Raw genomic sequence first — 23,047 nt, 5'->3', positions numbered from 1 at the left:
GGTTCGTCTCCCCCCCCTCCGATTTCCCCCCTTCATTCTTCCCCTCCTACTATTTTCTTTTTTTTTTTTCTTAACATATATTGCATTATTTGTTTCAGAGGTACAGATCTGTGATTCAACAGTCTTGCACAATTCACAGTGCTCACCATAGCACATACCCTCCCCAATGTCTATCACCCAGCCACCCCATCCCTACCACCCCACCCCCCACTCCAGCAACCCTCAGTTTGTTTCCTGAGATTAAGAATTCCTCATGTCAGTGAGGTCATATGATATATGTCTTTCTCTGATTGACTTATTTCGCTCAGCATAACACCCTCCAGTTCCATCCACGCAGCAATGTCCACAATAGCCAAACTGTGGAAAGAGCCAAGATGTCCATCGACAGATGAATGGATAAAGAAGATGTGGTATATATATACAATGGAATATTATGCAGCCATCAAAAAGAATGAGATCTTGCCATTTGCAACTTCATTGATTCTTAATGCTTCCTACCAATTGCCTAATTGTCAAAAGCACCCTGCCAGTAAAGGTGTACCAGCTATTTTGGGGAGTCACTAACGGTGGGACTTTATACGAGTGGGTTCTCCTATTCCAGGCCTAGGCTGCTGCCCCTGCTGCCCATGAGCCAAAGGAGATGACTGCCCCTACAGGCATTGAACCAGGAATCAGTGCTGTCCCCAAGTCCCTTAGTCTAAAGCACAGGCTATCCTTTCTCCAAGCCCCATAGTACTTCTTAGACTAGGTATGCACATAATGGAGGAAACATACAATAGAGAGAATAGTTTATAACTACTGCATAGGCCCACTCCAGTTCTCTTACAGAGTCTTCTCTCTGTCTCATTGCCAGCCTCCATCATATCGCCTAATACAGTCTATATCACTCCATGTCTCAAAGCCGCACCAAACTAACACCAACTTCAGAGAGGAGGATGGTTTATGTAGCCCTAAACCAAGGCCCACCTCCTGGGGCTTCATTTCCCATTTCATGATTAATCACTTCTCAAGACAATGGACAGTTGGAACTTCTCCCTTTCCAAAGAGGTCTGGTCTGCTTCTTTGGTCCAAACAAGATAATCTCCCAGTAGTCCTCCATCTGTAGATACCATAAATTTGCATCAATCAATCTTAAGTACTAATGAGTGGAGACACCAACAACAATTCATTATCAGTTGCAGCTGTGCCAAGAGCAGCCTGATTTCTTTTCAATCTTGCCTCATCAAGATTGAAAGTTTTGGAATCAGGTCTCACCCACTGTTACTTGGCTCCCCAGTAATCAAAATAACGACCACTGATTATTGTCAAGGACTAAACTAACTATTTCACTTAACTCATCACTATTTCCTACTGTTGTGAAAGGGTTAAGTGAAATAGTTAAGAAGGAAGACCCAGGCACCTACCCCTTTCTGTCCTTGACACTCACAACCTTGCCACCAAAGCCAGCAAAACTAATCTCATTATATCCATTATCCTTGTTTATGTCAGTGATCATAAGAAGTCCAAGACTCACAACACATCCTTATGTACCTCCCCTTTTATGACTTCCCCTCCTACCCCTACTCACTGGGTCTTCTGGAATTCACAGTCCAGCACCAACTAAATCCATCACTCCTCAACTTCCTCATACTCAAAAGATAAACCGATTTTCCCCTAAGGACACTGCTTGCCCTTTATCCCCTTCAGTGATGGCTGGTTTTCTCTCTCTTATCTTTCAGGCCTGGAGGTGGGGCAGATATCCTTTCCTTCTAATCATTTCCTCACCCTCCTTCAGCAACTGGATATATTCCTTCCCCTCTTGAACCAGCTCAGAGTTTATCACCAATTTACTATCCCCATGACCTCCTTGTCTTCTCTTCTTCTGTCCTACTTCCTTGGCCAAATTAAGTCTGCTAAATGTAACTCTCTGCCTACTCTATATCTTCACCCACAGCTCTATATAGATGGAGAAAAACACTCAGTTACACCGACTGATGTCCCTTAACTTCATGAAATGTGGACCTCAAGCGGGTCCTTAAACCTGCCTGGCAATCCACATTGCACTCCCTTGATTTGTCTGCTCTTCCCAAGCCTCCAATACTTCCTCTGTAAACTTCAGTCACCTCTTTCACTGAGAAAACTTTAAACAACTAGCTAAAATTTCCAAAACTTCTCACCATCACATTTAGCCACCTGTCAAAATCAGAATCCACATAATCTACCTTCTCACCTATTAATAACAATAAGCTTTCTATTCACCTGCCTAAAGCCAGTTCCTCCTGTGTCCTCAGTTACCTCTCTTACTTAGTCATGGAACCACTCTGCAGGTCTCCCCTCTCTATCCTACATCATCTATCATTTTTTCCTTAGTTAAATCATTTCCATCAATGCATAAATAAGCAGTATATTCTCCCATCAAAAGCAACAACCAAAAAATTTAAAACTTCTTTTGATCGCTCTTATCTTGACAGCTACCCTTTCCTTTGCTCTCCTTTGCAGCAAAACTTATAAGAAGAGTTATTCATGTTTGTCGTCTCTAATGTCTCTCTTAATCCCCTTGCAACCAGGCTTTCAACCTCACCTACATCAAAATTGCTCTTATCCAAGATCAACAATGGTCTCTGTGTTGCTGAATCCAGGAGCCAGTTCTCAGTCCTCATCTGACTGGACCTATCTGCACTTGACAAAGTTTATTCCTGAAACACTTTCTTCACTTGGCTTTCAGGATGTCTCACTTTTTCAGTTGTCCTCTTATTTCACTGGCCATTTCTTTTCGGTCTCCTTCACTGGGTTCTCCTTAGTCTCTTACTGATGGCATGCCTGGAGACTCAATTCTTGCACTCCTCTTCACTCTATAAACTCATGACCTTCATGAGTTCACACAGTATTAGGTCTTTAAATACCCTCTCTGTGCCTCAACTCCCAAATTTATGTCAATTGTCCAGACTTCTCATCCAACTCCAGACTAATCTAGCCAGTTGCCTCCTCAGCACCTCCATTTAGGATTCTAATGGACACCTTAAACTTTTTATTCAAAATTGAACTGACTTTCCTTCCCAGATCTGCTGACTCCAGTTTCCCCATCTCAGCTGATAGCAGCTTCATTTTTTTAGTTGCTCAGCTAAAAAATGTGAGTTATTCTTGACTCATTCTGCTCCAATACACTGGTCTGCTGGCTTTTCTTTTACCATGCAAGACAAATCTCCACTTTAGAGCCTTTGCAAGGATGTTTCCCTTGCCTGGAATCCAAATGGATATCTCCCTTACCTCTTAAAATGCTTTCTCAAATGTCATCTCTTCAATGTAGTCAACTCTAATCATTCCATTTAAACCTCTAGACCACTCACTTGGCCTTACTTATAGTTTCCCAATTCCCCCATCCTGCTTTACTTTTTTTGCATAGCAACTAACACCTTCTAACATGCCTTGCAATTTACTAATATTTTATGTATTTGCTTTATTATCTGTATCCCCCTGGCTAAATTTTAAATTCTCCAAGGGCAGAGATTTTTGTCTGTTTTGTTCATGATGGTATCTTAAATGCCTAGAACATCACCAGGCACATAGCAGTTGCTCCAATAAATATTTCTTGAGTGAAAGAATGAACTTTCACCACAATATTATGAGGAAGGCACAATTCTTCTTCTTTATCACATGAGGAAACTGGAGCTTGGAATTCATTAAAAGTTATACTACCTGTAATGGTGGGACCAAGATTCCAATCCAAGCCTCTCCCCTTAGAGCTCACACTCACTATTCCATACCCAGTGGCATTTGCCCAAGGTAGACAGAGGAGATGGAGTATACCTAAGTAAAGGATGCAATAGGGAGTTGACAAAGTGGTAGAAATAAATCTTTGTGTGCCACGCTAAACAATTTAGACCACTTTCCGTGGCAGAATCTCTGAAGTAAATTGGTAACATGATTAAATTCATATTTTGGAAAGATAGCTCAAACAGCTATCAGATGGAGCAGGAGAAGCCAACAAATTGCCAGTGGAGAGAAATACCACATTTGGGGCTTCATTCAAGTCTAAGATTTCCACAGCTAAAGAATGACTTTCTTCCTACTAACTCATTAGAGTGTAGTTAGTTCATTTACCCCAGTCCTCACTTAGAAAAAGTCTGACACAGCACGAATCATTATGAAATTATACTTTATTCATATATATTAAATATTGATAAACTAAACAAATTAATTACTTTCCATTTGGGTACAGTCATAGTTGTCAGTGGTATTCTGAAGCACCAGGCATGAGAAGAAATGCTATGTTCTTAATCAGGAGACAAGTTGTATCACCTGACACATTCAAGTGGTATCTGACATGCCCTTAGAGCAGTGGCCCATAATGCAGACATGTTCCCAAATAGGCAGGGACTGGATGGCATCATTTCCTTTATAAGTGCTCATGGTATCAAGTGAAATAAATGCACGCCTCACAGGGTCTTACTTAAATTGGCTGCCTACTTGGTCCCTGAGATTAAGCCTTGAAATCACAGTCTTGCCTAGTTGGTCAGAATAAAAAAGGGAAGGGGTTGAGTGAAATAGTCACAGGATACAGGAATTATAAATAAGACATATATTAATAGTTGTTTTCATTACATAAAAATTGCTATTATAAATACTTTGATGAGTCTAAAAATATATTCTTCATATAAATAATGTAAAATATTAAATATTAATAAATAGATTTAGATTTAAAAATTCAAATATTGCAGGCAGAATGACCATTATTTCGATGCTCTGCGGCCTCGAAACAGATTCTGACTCCTTTTCCGCTTCCTTAGGTTAGATCTTGGTGAGAGATCATTCATCACTTTGATGAGTTCATTTATCGCTTTGCGCTGGACCTGCAGATCATTCACCTATTGGGAAAGAAAGCAGCAAAATTAATTCCAGGCATACAAGCCATCAGGATATTATGCTATTAATATAATGAAAATGGAAGTATTCCTTCAAAACAAATGGTTTTCACTGGCAGTATATTACCTTAATATACAATGGTAGTTTCTTCACTTATTAAGACTAAAGTTATAAATAAATTGCCAGTTATGCTGTAATATGATGGGATACATGATATATCCTCAAATTTACTGCCATAGAATTCTCAAAATTATATAGTGAGAAGAGCCTTGAAGTGGAGTGACAAAAAATGTGGGTTTGAATCCTGTGTGTAATAACTGACTTTGAGCCAGTCACTTGACCTCTCTGAACCTCTGTTTTCTCATCTAAACAATGAGGAGATTATTTCAATCATCTCTAGGGTCCCTACCAATTCTACCCATCTTGCACTTTAATTAGTCTTTGCTTTCAGTATCAAATGAGTTACTATAGGTCAATGATTCTCACCTTTGGTGTATAGCAGAATAACCTGGAGACCCTAATGAAGAACTCAGAGATCCACATGCATGAAGTCAGAGAAGACCCAGGCAGTTGTGTGGTCACTAAGCTCCCCAGGTGATTCTGTTACTCACCAAAGTTTGACAACCACCAATAGAGGTTCAGTACTTTGTAAACACCAAGTCTAAGACAGATGAATACTGTAATTTCTCATTTTCCCCCAATTTGGTCAGTTTCATCATTTCCACAGTGGAATCCCATTCCAAAAATAAACACTAATCATATTCATATGGCAATAAGCAATTACTGGCATAAACTTTTAAAATTAGGAATTGCAGCAAATTTCCCTGCACCTTTCTATCCCAGCAAATTGAACTATTTCCTCACTCTAACCCACAGGACCATTTAGGTGAATTCACCGTTAATAAAATGGGGACCATTTACTTTCATCTTGGCTCTGCCACTGTGTTTCTTTCTAATACTGGAAACACTGCACCCACCTTGCTACTCTTCTGAATAACTAGAGGGATTGTAGGCTTCAGGACTAATTATTAAAAAGCATAACATTCTTAAATATTAGCAATTGAGCCGAAGGAGACAATGGTTGAGAGCTCACTCAAAATCACCCATCATGAAGCAGGAGGCTTGGAGCTTCCAGAAGGATGGGACCCACAGATTTTTTTCAAGTCCCAGTTACAGCAAAGTAGGGAAAAGTTTCTACCAGCTGTATTTGCCAGTGATAAATTTTACTTTCCTGTGTTCCGAGTATCACCAAGAAACCAAGAGACTCATCTAGGACTGAACGGCAAGCCAGGGGCAACCCTGGATCAGGAACAAGTGCTTTTTCAGTGTCTAGCCTGGGGCCAGAGGGGATCCACTGACCATTGGAAAACACTATCAGTGGAACATAGTAATGTTCTTAATAATTTTCCAAACCACTTTTGTACCATCTAACATACTCGCGACTAGAAAAATCCTGAAGAACAAGCACTTATCTGATCTGAGACGGGTGAGAGGCAGGCCAGGAAGAATGACAGCCAGCCACCACACATCCTGAGAGGACAAGTCATCATAAGACCCCGCCCTTTCTCATTCAAATTTTGTACATCAAAGCCAAACCCAAAGGAATCTAGTGGCCTTTGTCTCCTAGATAAAATTTTGGAAAATGTGATTTATCTTTACGCTTCAAAGTTATCTTTCAGCTTCTGGAAGCCATAACTTTAAAGATTCAAGGCAGTTTCATGAGCTAAGGCTTGAGAAGTTAAGGCTTTCTCCAGCTAAGATAGCTAAGTATCCAAAAATTGATAGAACAATTTCTTCATAAGGTATAAATTCTATTTTCTTCTCTAAAAACAAACACTCTTGCTGCTACTTGGGCTATACCATATGAGAGGTTGACCAGAGCCTGGCAAGAAAATATGCCTAGTGCCTTTTCAAAAACCAGAGTTTTTGCTATCTCATTCTCTTTTTCTATGTATGGCATGGTACAGTTTTAGAGCCAAAGATACCAAAGAAATTAGAGTGAACCCAAAAGCCTCCTTTCAGGATGAGGAAATGGAGCTCTAGGCAAGCCTGTGATTCATCTGAGGTCAAAAGGCTCCTTGGTGGCCAAGGTGGGAGGAAGGCAAAATTCCTCTCCATTCCCACCCCCACACCCCACTCTTTCCATTAAGACCTGCCGTCTCCCAGTCAAAGCAGGAGAATTTCCATCACACAAACAAGGAGCAATGAGAGAAATGCTTCTCAATACTCCCCTTGGCTCCTTCACTACTTCCTCCTCACTGGATTTGTCCATTCACCTGTCTCTGCACAATAGACATAATGCCAGCATTGCCCTCCCAATCACAAAATTAAATGATTTCCATACTGACTTGGTAAAGTCACCCACAAGTGCAAATGGAATTACCAAGGAGGAGTTTGGGCCATGGGTTCATTTCATAGTTTTAACAACTGTACCCAGTAGCTGATCTACTTTCTGGAAATTCAGTATTTTGCAAGAGCCTCTGCAATGAAACCATAGAAAGAATTAAGATCAACTCACGGGAATTCGAATCAGCTTAAGGAAGTCATCCCGCTTACTGTTGCTGCTATTGAAGAACCTGACAAGCATGTCTTCCTTGATGGTATCCATGCTCCTCTGAATGATCTGATTATCTTTAAAGTTTTCAAACAGTTTCAAGTAGAAGGAGACTATTTGGCTTTGAATGATTGTTTTGTCACTCTCCTTGGAAGAAAAGAGCACAAAGAAAGGTTGCTATGAATTTATTCACCAGAAAATAAGCAACAGGAAAATCAGCCAAGTGAAAATATTCAGCTTACCTCTCTCCAGTTCTTCAAAATATCTAAGAAAAGAGGCCCACCGTCTGCTACATCTGGATTACTTGCATTCTAAAAAAAAAAGAAAGAAAAATGGTTTACAATTAGTCCATTAATTTCCCTAAAAATGTACTTCAAGTTTTATTGCTGACAATATCTGCTGATTTTCTTTTCAACCCTATTTAGTAAAGCTGTTATGTTGGATCTAACCAAAGACTATCACACCATTTTAGCTTCTTATTTTCTAGTATAGCCCTTAAGTTGCAATATCATAAATGAACTCAACAAGGCCAGTGATATTTCAATTGTCCCAAATAACTGTAGTAGGAAAAGGAAGTATTTTCAAGCCTAGTAAAAAAATCAGCAAAATCATCTCACTATAAAATACTGCCCCCCTATGGTACTGGTCTCCATAACATCTACTGGTGCACTCCGATACGGTATTATCAGCTTTAAAAGATAATTCCAAATGTGTGTGTGTGAGAGAGAGATTGTTTTGATGACATGAGAATAAAAAAGCTTGTGAATGCTTGAATATAACAGCTCCAATTATAATAGCTACATTTGGGACAAATGATAAAATATTTAAAATGCAAAAATGATTTTAATTAACCATAAATAACATTTTTAAAGCTCATAATAAAACAAAACAAACAAAAATTTAATATAAGCCAGATTATAACTCCTACAAAATATCAACAAGTGACTGAGTTCAAGAGTAATTCATAGATAACATAGAGAGCAGAACTTTAAAACCACTTTTTGGAGAGAAACTTCTATAATTTTTTTAAGCCCAAACTTGAAGGACTTCACATTGTTTAATTGATCAGTTCAGATTACCGTGTTTAATGCTAATCTTGACCTTTTATTGTCACCCCTGTAATACTCTAAAGTCAGAAACTAATAGCTAGTCTTTCTTTCAATATACATACTACTTGACAACTGAAGGGATTCTCGCCACAAAATTATCAACACCATTGTGCTTTATACCCATATTATTCCCATCTTTTGGAAGATTAGCGAAAGCCCCCTAAGTCTCTATAGCAAGTTGAGCAGAGGGTAAAAGCAATATCTAGATCATTTAGTTAAAAAATGCATCTAGTAAACAGTCAAAATAACACCAAGTCTTCTCAAGATGACTATGGCCTAGAGATGGCAGCGTATCATAGAGACAACTCCCAGTCAACATTCAGTCATTTCAACCACAGCAAGTGTTATTAAAAGGTCATACTTACAAAATATTCCTTTAGGTTTTCTATTTCTTTAAAAAACATGGCCTGACAGTAATAGCCAGAAGAACACAAAATCACGCAAAGCTGAAAAGCTAAGATATAGCTTGTAAAATTCATTGTTTCGTAGTTAGGCCGGAAGTAGTTGAAATCAGTAGCTTAAGTTGATCAGATCCAGAGGTTAAGGTTAAGTTGATCAGGTCCAGAGGACTTAGCTGATCTTTCTTTTCTAATAGCCGATCTACAGACAATCAGAAAAATGTACTGCATCTCCTTCTGCTGCTGGTATTTATACTGACTTGAAGTCCTCAGGATTACGTATTTTCACAAGTTTTTTTTAAATGAGATGGTGACAGATAGGGGGAGATGCTAGTTTGTATTAATAACTATGGTTTTGTGGCATTTTGGTGTTGTAGTTAGAGTTTCCTTTCAACTCCTTGGGTCTTTTGACGATGAGACAGACCCATTATGCCCACCTGTGCCATTCTTATGGCATCCTTTGAAAGCACTTTTACTTCACACCATCCAGGGATTGGAAACTTTTGTGTACTTCCATCCTTTGCCCTTGTAAATTGTTGAGTCGTTATCCACAGAGCACATTGATTATTTGTTTGTGGTCAGGAGCAAGTAAAAAAGGAAATTCTAGGGGAGCTCAAGCCTTTACAAAAGGGGGTGCCTTTTAAAATTTTTCTTGCAAATGACCAGAAAGCAAGGAAAGACTGTGGTTAAAAGACCAAGGTGGTAAGGAAGTCCTTCATCAAAGTTGGTTAGTAAAATATCTACCACAAATTTCCATTGTTCTAGACCAACACTGCCCAATAGAAATAAGAAAAGAAGAAGAAGAAAAGTAAAAAGAAACAGGTAAAAATAATTTGCATTTAAATACATTGCATTTAATCCAATATATCCCAAATATCATTTTAATATATATCAACACATAAAATTATTTTACCTTTCTTTGTCATACTAAATCCTAGAAATCCAGCATGCATTTTATACCTACAGCACATCTCAATTTGGACTAGTCATATTCCAAATGCTCAATAGCCACATGTGGTTAGAGGCTTCCCTATTGAACAATGTAGCTCAGATGATCAATTGTTCCAAATAACCATTAATAATGGAGAATCTTTTTCTTTTATTTTTTATTTCTTTTCCTTCCACATACCAAAAAATAAAAAAGCAGGATTCTTTCTCCTCCCTCAGTAATTCATTTATGAAGTAAAACACTCAGAATGGTACAGAAGGCCCTCCACACTTTGGTTCCAGCCCACATTGCACTTCAACATGCACTCTAAATCATCTGGAGTATTGTGTTATGGATGCAGACTTGAATCCTGGTTCCGTGACTATCTGGCTATGTGATTTTGAGGAAGCAGCTTAACTCTTCTAAGACTCAGTTTCCTTGTCTTTAAAAGGGGACTAATTTTAGTATCTCCTTCCAGACTTCAGCAGAAAGTTAAATCACTTGATACACATGAAGCGCTAAGAATTTTGCCTGGCATGCAGTCAGCACCCAGTAAGTTATCTATTGTTTTTTAGGCAGGTTAGATGACCAGTTGTTCCTAAAAAGAACACACCCTGAACCTTTGCTTATGCTATTCCTTTGGCCTTGAGTTCCTTCCCCCTCATCAGTCCCTCCGAGTGGTACCCATCCATCCAAGCCTAGCCTAGAAACCATTATCTCCATAAGTTCTCCCCAAATTTCCTTATTAAAATTAACTTTATATCCTCCATTCAGGCCTAGCACTTGCTTCATAATTTTTTAAGAGCCCTGGCCCCTCATTCTCAGAGTTACTCAGGTATTATCTCCCCTGTTAGACCAAGTTCCTTAAAACCAGAAATTGTTGTATTGCTTCTATAACCCTCTTTTGTTCCCTAAAAGCACTTTAACATATACCCATAGACAGCTATGAATAAATGTGACTCTGAATGCTTACTTGAAGATCTACTCTGAGTTCTTTTCCCTCAATTTCTCATCATAATACTGTCAGACCTAACCTGTAGGAAACTGGTTTTTAATTAAATGGGATTTATGGTCAATGTGATGCTATGCCTCTTTAGCCAACTTTTGCTTACTGGGACAATCTCATGTATTATTTTATGTGCAAAAGGCCAGAAAACTCTTTGAGGGGGCTATCTTCCCAAAGAATAAGCAAGATCCAAACCTATCTGTGAGACAGAAGTCTCATGTTAAACAAGTGAAAAGTATAGAAATTACAATACTGGCTACAAAGTTCTATTGTAGGTCTCCTCAAGAAAAAAAATACAGCCCAGGTAATGTGCTCACAGAGTGACATAGTGGCAAGAAAGCCTTATCAGAACCTTGGGACACTCTGCAGGCACTCACCACCATCTAGGAAACCAATGGCCAAACTTCTAGGTACGGAAAGGAATATTCCCAGCTTTCTGAAAAGGAGTTAAGATTGGTTTTGCCCATCCCTTGATTTATCCACTGAAATATGGTGTTGGGGGTGAGGAGTTAAGAGCAGTGGGGGGCCATAATTGGGAATTATACATTATTTGGGTGTTTGTAAATTGGGTATGCCTATTCAAAATTACAGATCTGTATTAAGAATATGTTTACAATATGGTCAGATATTTGCAATTAGTAACTACATAACTAAAATCCAACCTCTAATATCTTGATAACATGACCAAGCACAGCACAGAAATATGGAATTAGGGAGATTATCTATGGTCTATTCTCTCACTTTTTAGATTTGTAAATCAAGACCCAGAAAAATAAAGTGATGTGCTTAAATTCATTCAACTGGATAATGTAGAGCCAAGTCTAAAACCAAGATCTTTTCCCTAATCTACCTGTCCCCTAATCAGTCAATATCCATTAAGATTATTGTATATGTCTCCAACTGTGTTAGATATGTGAATTCAAATAATTACATCCTATCAGGTTTGGTTTCTGGGATTTTCTTTTCTGTAGAATTTGTGAGATAATAGTCATTCTTTAATTTCTTAAAAAATAGTAAGACTTAAATAAAAGTTTTAAAAATTCTCAGACATCCCATCAGGCCCAACTTGATGGACATGAGACTACATGGACATGAGACACAATCTATCAAGAATCTGTACTTGGAACAGCCTACATTTAGTTTAAATGCTCTTTTGTTACCTTTCTAAAATTCCTAATAATTTTTTAACAAGGGGCTCCATTTTCATTTCACACTGGTTTCTGCAAATTGTGTAACCGGTCCTGTATCCCAGGCTAGAATTTAATCACATTTAATTAGATTTTCATCTTTTGACATATGATTCTTTGGTTCAGAATGTTGTTACTACAATAGTATTTCCTTTTGTGATCTTTTCCTGTCTTGTCAACTTTACCAAAGAAGACATTTCTCTCTCTTTTCTGCCTGTAAAACACCTTATGTTACACATGCAAACTAGAGGTTTCACACCTTGTTGGTTCAGCCAACACTGAGACTGCAGAATAATTCGCCACCAAGATACCCTTTAAAAGTTTTACAAACCCACCAAGAGCCCAAGTGTGACCATATTACTAAAACAAAGGGGCTGAAAACTTTCTTTTTTCTTTTCAGCTAGACTTTCTTTCTGAAAACTGGCTATGATTATGCATTAGGCGTCAGCAAGATTTTTGATCGTATCTCATGCTCTCCTTATTCTTAACTGAGTAGGTAATCGTAAGACAAAATTTACACCTTGGTTACCCTTTTTCCTCTGTGATCAGCAGTCATATCCCTAGCACTCACAACCAAATTATCTCATCCAGACTTTGGTGTAGATTTCTTCCACCGAGTATGAGTCAATATTGGATCTATGCCCCCACGCTATTTTGACTCCCGGAACTCCTGACATCATGCAAAGTGAGCCTATGAGCCTACGGAAGAAGAATGACATACAGAATGGAAGTCCATGCGGAGTCAGATTTTCCCCACAATTTGACTCATAAAATCCCATATGTTAGAGTTTTCTGAATCCCCCTTTTTCTTTCATGCCATCTAGGCAACTTTGAGAGGAGGTTCAAAGAATATAGAAGACACTAATGTAACGCAGTCATCGGCTCACAATATTCTCAATTGTAAGTCAGATGGGACTGTGCATTGATAACCTAGAGATTAAGGCCATGCTTGGAAGGTTGTGTTTTTATTCCACAAGGAATTTTAAAGCACCTATTAAGTGCCAAGAACTATGATTGGCACAGGGAAATCAAAGAAAGATGGGACAGCTCTGTTGTGAAAATATTTGTTATAGCCTAATTTCAATCAATTAGTAAGTCTTTACTGAGCACCTACTACATGCCTATAGTTTTAGGGGTTACAAAGAAGTTAACAGTGAGACAATCTAGTAGGAGCATATGTCACTGCATTGGTAACTAGGATTGATTCCTCCATTCTGGATACTGAGTATGTATCCATATTGTCCTTCTTTTCTCCATGTGTATCTTTCCTGGGAGGTGAGGGGGGTCATACAGTAGAAGAGGACTGGTTATTGTGCCATGCCTGACATATGCATTGCATTCTCTCCTCCTGTATCTATGGCAGGTATTACTAGTCAATCATGGCATTCTTTCCTATGTCAAAGCTTAAATTTAACCCCTGAATCCTCTTCAACACTGAAGTCTATGTAGGTACTGCCAATTCATTAATGTTTCATTACCTATTTTCCTTCTTGGGACTAAGCTTCCTTCTTGTTGTTATGCTTCTTACCTAGATTTGCTAGATGAATTCTTTCAAATTGCAAAGAAGTAAAAGACATTATCTCTTGCTCCGAGAACATTAGTATTAGAGAAAATCATTACAACCCATGAAGTAATATAGAGCAAAGATCTTTGGCCTACCAGGAAGGAGTCTCAAGTTCTGGTCCTAAATATGCTACTGGTATGATGTGGAATTTTAAGCAAAGACTTTACTTGTGCCTTACATGTCAGCTATATCAGCTTTGAAAGAAGACTTGGATCCAATGAACTGTGTTTTCTTCCATTTCTAACATTCTATTTTTCTATGACTATGATTTACAAAGAACATAAGACATTACTAAGAACTAAGGTACAAATTCCAACAGACTTAGGAATTCAAAGAGAAATAATTATCTGAATGATGGAAAAGTTGAGGAATTTCGTCAGGGGCTCATGTTCTGAATTTAAGGAGAATTTGAGGTTTGAATTTGAACTGAGCCTTGAAAGATATATAGAATTTGTAAGGTCAGATAAGGAATAACTCTTCACAGTTTGTAGTTAATCCTAAAGGCCATGTGCTTCTTTTCTCAGTGATGCCTACAATGTGAGTTGTCCTCCAGGTGGTCCCTAAAAATGGCACTAAGCTTTGAAAACATGCATTTTTCCAAAGGAGACATACTTTTCTATCTCTCATCATAAAAGTTCCATACCCAAGGCTATGTGGAGGGGGAATTCTGAATCCATAATCATTCAATAAATAATAAGTATTTTAAACTAGGGTTTGATGAGTCATTATTACTGTGTCCTTAAGTCTTGAACCAATTCATGAAGTACCTGAACCAAATTCCCATCTGATGTTTTTAAATGGAGTCTTTCATGCTTATAAAATTAAGTGGGATCTTTTAAATAAAAAACCAGACAGTCCAGAAGAGCATAAGAAAATAAAAAACCATCTATGATTTTACTTAACCCATAAGTAAATACTGTTAGCATTTTAGTACAGATTCTTTCATTTTTTTTTTTTTCTATATACTTATCACAGTGTCTGGCACAAAATTATTCCTCAATAAACTAATGTGGGGTAATTAAATATGAGGAAAAATAATGCAGTGTTTAAGCCCAAAGGCTCTAGAATCAGGCTGTTGGTTTCAGTCATGACTTGGCTCCTCACTCTCTATTAAGTTGAAGTGAGTTATTTAATTTCTCTGTGCTCAGTTTCCTCATATATAAAAAGGTGATATAAATTGTAGCTGTCTTGAAGGATTTCATGAGTATAAATTAGGTGTAATAGTGCAATACCTGACACATAGTAAGAGCTGGATAAATGTTGGTCAACCTTACTTACATCTTCCAATACCCAGATCTAATCATCTTCCTGACACATGGGACACTTCACAGCCTCTCACAGTTAAGTGGGATCTTGTGACTTTTCCTGGCCAGTCTATTTTAAGTCTATGTGTGTGTGTGGCCAAAGGCTGAGCCCCTGGGAAGACTTCTAGTTCTCTCTTCCCTTGCTACAGTGATGGTGGAGGTCATATGTTTTTGGAGATGAAACATGGAAGATCAAATACATATGTTACTTCTACTTTCTTTCATAATGCCAATAATAATAATACAGGAATAAAACATCTATAAATCCTCAAAGACAGAAAGAATAAGACACCAGCTGATGAGAAATGTCAATAAAGTTATAAAAGATGGACAGAGGTTGAGCATGTGATAATTGACTTCAACTTTAGATTTCTCCACTTTGACAAATAACTGAGCAGAGGAATTGAACAAGATGAAAATCAGTTCACATTGTAAAACTGCAGAAGATTCAAGAATTGGTCTATCAACAAACTTTGAAACAGGAAGTTCAGGGTAGGACTGAAAACAGGACAACTTGTTGAAATATATGTAAGATGTAGTTAGATCCCTGCCAGCCCACTCAGTCAAGCCACTACCCCTGCCATACCTTGTTTGAAAACTGAACATTTACTTTCCAGAAAGGTCCTAGATATCTAGCAGAGCTGAGAAGGAATTGTCTTGATAAGATTATGATTTAATTGAAAGCCATTATACTGAACAGTAGGACAGAATTCCAAAATGCTTACTGTCAAGCTTATAACTGCCAGGCAAGAGACTAAAAGATTTGTCTTTAAGAAAACTGATTAGCCCAAAGGAAAAGACATACTGACAGGATTTCCCCTAATGAAATATGACAGTTTCAAGCATCACCTGCTAGAATGCTTGTAAGTCAGGAAGCTCTATCTTCCTGACTTACAAGCAAATAAGGTACCCATTCCAATAATTGGGAACTTACTATTAAACACAAAAACACAAATGACCATAAAGCACTTCAGAAAATACTGTAGGGTAAAGACAAAGTTCAAAAAAAAAAAAAAAGAAAAAAATAATAAATTCAGAGGATAAAGAGACAAAGCAGAGTTTTAAAAAAAATGAAGAGAAAAAAATCAAAAACTAAGAGAAGATTCATGAAACAAGAACATTTACAGACTAATAACCTCTTAGAACTTAAAAATATAGCAACAGGAGTTTAAAAAGCAATAGAAGGGTTATAAGATAAAGTTGAAGAACTCCTCTAGAAAGAGCACAATGACTGAGAACTGGAAAAATACAAAGAAAATCACAAAAACTAAAGAGTTGATTCAGGAAGTTCAACACCTAAGTAATAGGAGCTCCAAAAAGAGACAGGAAAACATTAAAGGAAGAAAATTATCAAGGACATTATTTAAAAAAATTTTCCAAGACTAAAAAACATTAGCTTCCAAAATGAAAAGCTTAATGAATTCACAGCAATGTGATTAAAAACAGACAGACCCCAGGCTACATTATTAAATTTCAGAGAATCTTGGATTCAGGGAAGATCCTCAAAGTTCAAGAAAGAAAAGCAGATCACATACAAAGGATGAGGAAATAGAATGTCATCTAACTTCTCAATAGCAATTCTGGAAGCTAGAGGTTGATGGAGCAATACCTTCAAATATCTGATTAAATCTGATAAGTAATGTCCAGACTAGAATTTCATACTCAGCCAAACTATCAATCAACTGCTAGGATAAGGACATTTTTTTATTCATTTCAGATCTCATAGGTTTACTTCCCATATACCTTTTCTCATGAAGGATTTTGAGAAAGTTGAGAAAATGTTTAACCAAAATGAAAAATCAATCAAGGAAGAAGGCCTGGGATCCAAGAAACAGAGAATCCAACACAGGAAAGAAGCTTGAGATATTCCAGCAAGTTATGAAGGTAGTCCCAAGAAGACGGTTGTGCAGCAGGCCTACAGAGCAACCATCACTGGTTGGAACCAAAGGACTGAGGAGAACCAGAGGATGTCTGCAAGAAAAAAGTAAGTAAGGGACACCTGGGTGGCTCAGTTGGTTAAGTGTCTGACTTCAGCTCAGGTCATGATCCCAGGGTCCTGGGATCGAGCCCTGCATCAGGCTCCCTGCCTGCTTCTCCCTCTCCCTCTGCTACTCCCCCTGCTTGTGCTCTCTCGCTCGCTCTCTCACTCTCAAATAAATAAATAAAAATTCTTTTTAAAAAATAATTAATATGTGTTAGCCTATACTACAAAGAAATTTTATCCCTGTCAGAGATTGGGGCTGGGAGATGGTGAATTAGTAAGGGGCGTGTGGAAAACTGAGAAAACCAAAATAACAGCAAACTCCAGGAAAAACAAATATTGTACAAGAAATAAATGCAAAAACATACAACAAATATTGTGAACAATATTTACCTAATCATAATAATGCAAACTTTACTCCAAAAAAATGTAAAATAGCTATAAAGGGAAGATAGGAGAGAGGGGAAGCTAAATATATGCATATACAGTAAAATAAGTCAATCATAATTTTCCATAGAAGGAAGTATATTGATGCTATCTAAAAAATGGGGAAAATGCAGTATAAGAAATGTTTAGTGATATAATAGAAATTGAGCTAAGAACTGAAGCTAAATGAACTGAAACTGATTGCCTTAGAGAAGTGTGTTTCAGAAATGGAAATGCATGGATTGGAGAGCTTATAGTATTATAAACTTTGTTATAAGCTTTATAAGTATTTGCTAAGTTTTAGAGTCCCCAAGACCAGCCTCATTTCTGACATCAACTGCAAGTTCAGGGGTCCCCAGACCACCCTCAGGATCAACAGTTTGTTAAAACGACTCACAGAGCACAGGAAGAGGCATCAGATTCATAGTTTATTATGCAAAAGGTTATAGTTTCTTAAAAACAAAATTTTATTACAGATTAAAGTAAGCAGAAGGAAGAGGTACATAGGGCAGGGTCCAGAAAAGTTCCATGCTCAGAGCTTCATTTAAGTTCCATGCTTGGAGCTTCATTTGTCCTTTCCCAGTGGAGTCGTGATCAGTGCAAACTTTTCCTAGTAATGATATGTGACGGTATGCATGGAGTTTTGTCAACCAGGGAAGGCAGTCGAACCTTAGTGTCAACACTTATATTGGGGCTTTTATAGACATAGGTGACTACCTGCATGACTGACCTTCCCTCACAATCCTTCGAGAGGTCAAGCTAATACCTTGTGGCCCAAGGCCCCCAACATAAATCACATTGTTTCAATTAGCAATAATCTAGCATAGACTATTTGATGTGGCCCAAGGCCCTAGATAAACAATGATCAAACAGGGCTTAGAGGTTACCACCCAGCCGCTGGGGGCAAAGGCCACCTCTCTCTTTGGACAAGGTTAATCCATTACTGGGTAATACTATTTGGGTTTTTTTTTTCTTTTTATACAGTTTGTTTTTTATATCATATATAATATGTATAATATAATATAATCATATATAAATGTATAATATAATATATGTGATTACCTCCTACCCAGTTGGTAAGTAAGAAAATGATGTTAATAAAATGTGGAATTCACTTTGGTTCATCCTGGATTTTTCCCAGTTTTAAGTGAAAAGGCAATCAAGTACAATTTCACTCACCATTATAAGAAAGCCTTTGTGATATTTGAAGATCTTAAGAAAAAGTAAAAAAGTGCCAGAAGTGTTTTACATTAGGGCAGGCGGTGATTGGTTTTATGGATTCAAGAATTGTTAACTTTCCACTCTCTGGGAAGCAGGAAGTACAGATGAAGAAACTGAAAAGATGTCTCCTCCTGTGTACAAACAATGGGTGAATTAAAATGGCCACACCCCAGATAGGTTTTTACTAGGAACAAAAATGTTTTCTATCAAAGGTAAATGTCCTCGGGTCCCACATCTCAAAAGAGGAAGCTGCAGCCAGATTTTAAGGCTACCAAGGATTGATACAATGTGATGATAGGTGGAAACTTCGCTAGAGATTTAACAATCTTTGTGTTTTGATTAGAATTCTTGTTGTTTTTGTTAATGCTCTGACTGTAAAGCTGGAGAGGTATTAAGCAGACTGTCCCAAACCTACAAAAACCCTGTTATTCTTAGAGATTTTGCCGAACATGAAGTTTTCCAAAATAGGACGTGTTACGACAGCAGTGCCTCTACATGTATTACTTTGATAAAAGTAGAAATTATTTTTTTTAAGATTTTATTTATTTATTTGACAGAGAGAGACACAGCGAGGAGGAGGAATGGGAGAGGGAGAAGCAGGCTTCCCGCGGAGCAGGGAGCCCAATGCGGGGCTCGATCCCAGGACCCTGGGATCATGACCTGAGCCGAAGGCAGATGCCTAACGACTGAGCCACCCAGGCGCCCCAAAAGTAGAAATTATTTTTAAAATGTTGTTTAAGTGATATATGTAGTCATTATTGTTATTTTGTTGTGGTTACTTAGGGTGAGCCTCCAGTATATGTTACAATATTTCTATTCTCAGATTAGCTGAGGCCATTGTAAGTCAAAACAGTAAGTAAATTGAAGGCTTCTAACCTCAGTGTGAAGACAGCAAACTGCAAGAAAATCTCAGTAAACCTGTATTTAGCCTCAGGGAAATGAAACGAAGAAGCAGAGAAGAGTTTGTGCGGCCAAATATTTCTGCCAGTTAAAATAATGGCACCTAATAGTAAGTACTGGCTACCCATGGTAAGCACTTTATGTGCATCACCTCATTTAATGATGACAACCATCTAAGAAAGACAAATTTATTTTCATCCTGTAGAGGAGAAAAATGAGGCTTTTAGAGAGGTTAAACAACTCATCCAAGGTCGCCGAGATAGTGACAAAGCTAAGTGTTGCCGGATCCTCTGCTTTGCTGTTAACCACTCTGTTGCAACCGAGCCAGCCCTCGATCACAGAAAGCCTACTGCTCACTGCTCCCTCAGGTGGTCCTGAAAGCTTGATACGTTCAGTATTATATCATTTAAGGTTCTTTGTTTACACCTATTAAAAAACAAATCTGACTAATTTTAGTTAAAAGAGAACATGTATTGAAGGTATATGGAGGAGATCATGGATGGACCGAGAAGCTGAAGAAACATATGTAAAACAGGTAAGCTGTACCTGGCCAGCCCACATTTCAGTCCCAGAAACTACTCAGCTTCTTCAGGGCACCTTGAAGGAATGAATCAGAAAACCAAAGCTTTTGTTCCTATCTTTGCATCAAGCCCTCACCCTGAGGAAGTGGGTCATATTGGCTCATCTTGGGTCAGTTGATTGCCCCTTGACAGTCAATCCTACAGTGATTGGGGGGGGGGGGCGGGGAAAGAAACTCTGGTAGAAGGATCTTCCAGGGACCCCTTTGGATTTCATGACGAGAGTATAGGAAACCAGATTTACCAGGCTGACTACACCTATTGAGGTGATGAGATTCTCCAAAAGGTAACAAGAAGGCCATTAGGAAGGGGGAGGATGTTTGGTTGCCACAAGAGGAAAAATGACCTCTCTAGGGATTTTCAGAGGACTTCATGGAATGGCAAAACCTTCCGGTTTGCCTTTCTTTTTAACATTCTAGGGCAATCCTTGAAACTTTTAACACTTGAGTGAACAGAACGAAGAGGCTCATCACTGCAGTAACTGCTCAATACGAAGCAGCTTATATACATTCCACTTGGGAAAACTTTGGGCACAGAAACTGACTTGACGTTCACCAAACCTATTTCTTCTTCCTGGCACAGAGCTCAAACTTCCAGCTTTCCTTGCAGTTATGTGTAGACATAGAGCTGAGTTCTCACCCCTGGAGTGTGAGTGGAAGTGGTGTTTGCCACCCTCTATGTGCGATCTTCCTCGCTCCTTTTCTGTTTCCCAGCTTGATACAAATGTACACAGTGACTTCACAGTCTAAGTATTAAAGATGATGGAACCACAAAATGAAAGGGCCCTAGTGCTCTTAAGAGGAAAGATACCCACTGCTCTGACACATCCACTTTGGACAAAGAAATAAGCTTCTATTAGGTTTTGGCCATTAATGCGTTTTAGAGGCATTCACAGTACTTTAATATAGCTACTGAAGCCCCATACCTTGACTCCAGCTTTTACCTAAATAAAGACATATATGTATTTCATATTTTAAAATAAAATTTTAAATGCGTTTTAAAGGCTTTAAAGCAAATACTGTCAAGGTATTCAGTGTACTCAGACTTATCTTGCTCCTAAAACCCATTCTCTTCATATTTACTGTTGATTTTGAAGTATGTCTGTTCACATGCTTTCCTCTGAGGATTACCTTCTTAAGGCTTTTTCTTTTTAAAAGATTTTTTTGGGGGGGCGCCTGGGTGGCTCAGTCGTTAAGCGTCTGCCTTCGGCTCAGGTCATGATCCCAGGGTCCTGGGATCGAGCCCCGCATCGGGCTCCCTGCTCAGCAGGAGGCCTGCTTCTCCCTCTCCCACTCCCCCTGCTTGTGTTCCCTCTCTCACTGTGTCTCTCTCTGCCAAATAAATAAATAAAATCTTTAAAAAATGAAAATAAAAAAATGAAAGATTTTTTTTAAATTTATTTAGAAAGAGAGAGCACAAGCAGAAGGAGGGACAGAGGGAGAAGGAGAGAGAGAATCCCGAGCAGACTCCGTGCTGAGTGCAGAGCCCAGAATTGAGATTTGATCTCACCACCCAGAAATTACGACCCAAGCTGCAATCAAGAATTGGACGCCCAACCAACTGAGCCACCCTAGTGCCCCAAGACTTCTTCAACTGGAGAAGTCTGTAAGGCCATTCTGTTTATCTGCTACTCAACGAACTTATAAATTTTGTATCCTTACTTCCAGTATTTTTCTTGTTTTCTTCCTATATTTTGTTTGTTTGCTTATTTGCTTGCTCATTTTAACTTTACCTTCCCTCACTCCACAAAGGATTTGAAGTGACTGGCATTGAAAGGTTTTGCCCATCCTTTTAATTTTGAAAAGAAATGTCAAGAAAACTAAATCCTCATCTTTTTTCTTCTTCACGTAAACTTGCTTCTTTTCCAATTATAGCAGATTTATTACTCCAGACAGCTCTAAGCACGTGTCAATGTCTTTAATTAAGGTTCGGCATCCTCAAACTGAATGATATATGATTTGCCCTTCTTGAAAATTAGAGACATCATTTGCTAATTAGAGTTATTGATCATGACTTGTATGCTGGTCATAGTTGTGCGTTTGTTAGGAAACCTTTTACACACACACACATACACACACACACACACTGCATTCATTCAGATTATTTTCTTCCTAAAATGAAAAAAAAAAAAAAACCGTCAAAAGAGGGGAAATCTAAATGACATATTACGAAGCATTCAGTCTATACTTCTATTAGGAAAGTGAAAAGACTCAAGATGGAAATATTTGTCACTCCAGGTTAAAGTTGAAGAAATACTTTTCTAGTCTTTTTTTCAGCAATACTAGCCTCCCTCGGTTCTACAGGCCTGTGGTCGGGGGTTTCCCCCAAGGTGCCTTCCATCTCTTGGCAAAGAGCAGTGACTTGGCGAGGTAAGTTTTCTTTTCAGTCACCTGATAGGATTTCCCAGGACAGAGGTGTCAAGCCAGTTTGACCCGACTTCCCCTCTGTTTCCTGTGGGTCCCCCGAGAAAGAAGGAAATTGCTCTTATCCCCCTCCACTTCCTCTCTCTCTCCAGCACAGTGTCTGGCCCGCTCACAGACGCATCAGCCTCTGCAAGAGGACAAAGGCTTTTAGCGACAGCGTGGCAGGGCAGCGTTCTCTGTCACCGAGTCAAGAGGCTGTTTGACTTCCTCTTAGTTGAAGAACGTTAAGAAAAACACCTGCAGAGCTCCCAGGGCTGCAAGAGTTTGTTTTGCATCTCCCCTCTTCTGAGGTAGTCACACCGCCCCCACCACAGCTGCAACAGCTCAAGCCAAGGAAGAGACGCTGTGCAAACGCGTGTAAATCCAGATGAAGTTGAATGCTCTGGATAACGTCACCTGAAGTTTTTCTCATAAAAAAGAAAAAAAAATCCAAGTTATCCTAAAGGCCTGCCTCACTCAGTAGACATTAAGGCCCTAGAAGGTATACTCTACATCTCAGCCTCCTCATCTATCTCAGAGTGGCCCGCTCAGTGCTACTACGCTCGAGTGTCCAGTGAGTCTCGACCACCAAGCCTGGAGGACGAAGCCAGCAAGGCCATTTAGCTGGGGCTGCAAGCCTGAAGACA

General features: G+C 38.7%; 1 protein-coding gene across 1 annotated transcript; it reads right to left on the bottom strand.

The window, feature by feature from the left end:
- Positions 1-4,275: 4,275 nt before the first annotated feature.
- Positions 4,276-9,112, bottom strand: IFNG (interferon gamma). Its single transcript, XM_035001967.1, has 4 exons — positions 8,871-9,112; positions 7,639-7,707; positions 7,361-7,543; positions 4,276-4,844 (listed from the first exon to the last, which is right to left on the bottom strand). Exons 1-4 carry the CDS (start codon positions 8,982-8,984, stop codon positions 4,710-4,712), a joined length of 501 nt encoding a protein of 166 aa, XP_034857858.1. The 5' UTR covers positions 8,985-9,112; the 3' UTR covers positions 4,276-4,709.
- Between the last annotated feature and the right edge of the window lie 13,935 nt (positions 9,113-23,047).

This window comes from Mirounga leonina, unplaced genomic scaffold, assembly GCF_011800145.1.
Source record: "Mirounga leonina isolate KUSES-001 unplaced genomic scaffold, KU_Mleo_1.0 Mir_126, whole genome shotgun sequence".
NCBI classification, from domain to species: domain Eukaryota; kingdom Metazoa; phylum Chordata; class Mammalia; order Carnivora; family Phocidae; genus Mirounga; species Mirounga leonina.
The sequence above is the reverse complement of the archived record's forward strand: the minus strand, read 5'-3'. Positions and strand labels throughout refer to the sequence as shown.

Bases quoted from the DNA above. Each gene is read 5' to 3' on its own strand.
- IFNG (XM_035001967.1), bottom strand. From the start codon at position 8,984: ATGAATTTTACAAGCTATATCTTAGCTTTTCAGCTTTGCGTGATTTTG. The intron at 7,708-8,870 runs GTAAGTATGACC...TTTTTTTTTTAG, and splicing joins AAAACCTAAAGGAATATTTT to AATGCAAGTAATCCAGATGT. The intron at 7,544-7,638 runs GTAAGCTGAATA...TTTTCTTCCAAG, and splicing joins TTTTGAAGAACTGGAGAGAG to GAGAGTGACAAAACAATCAT.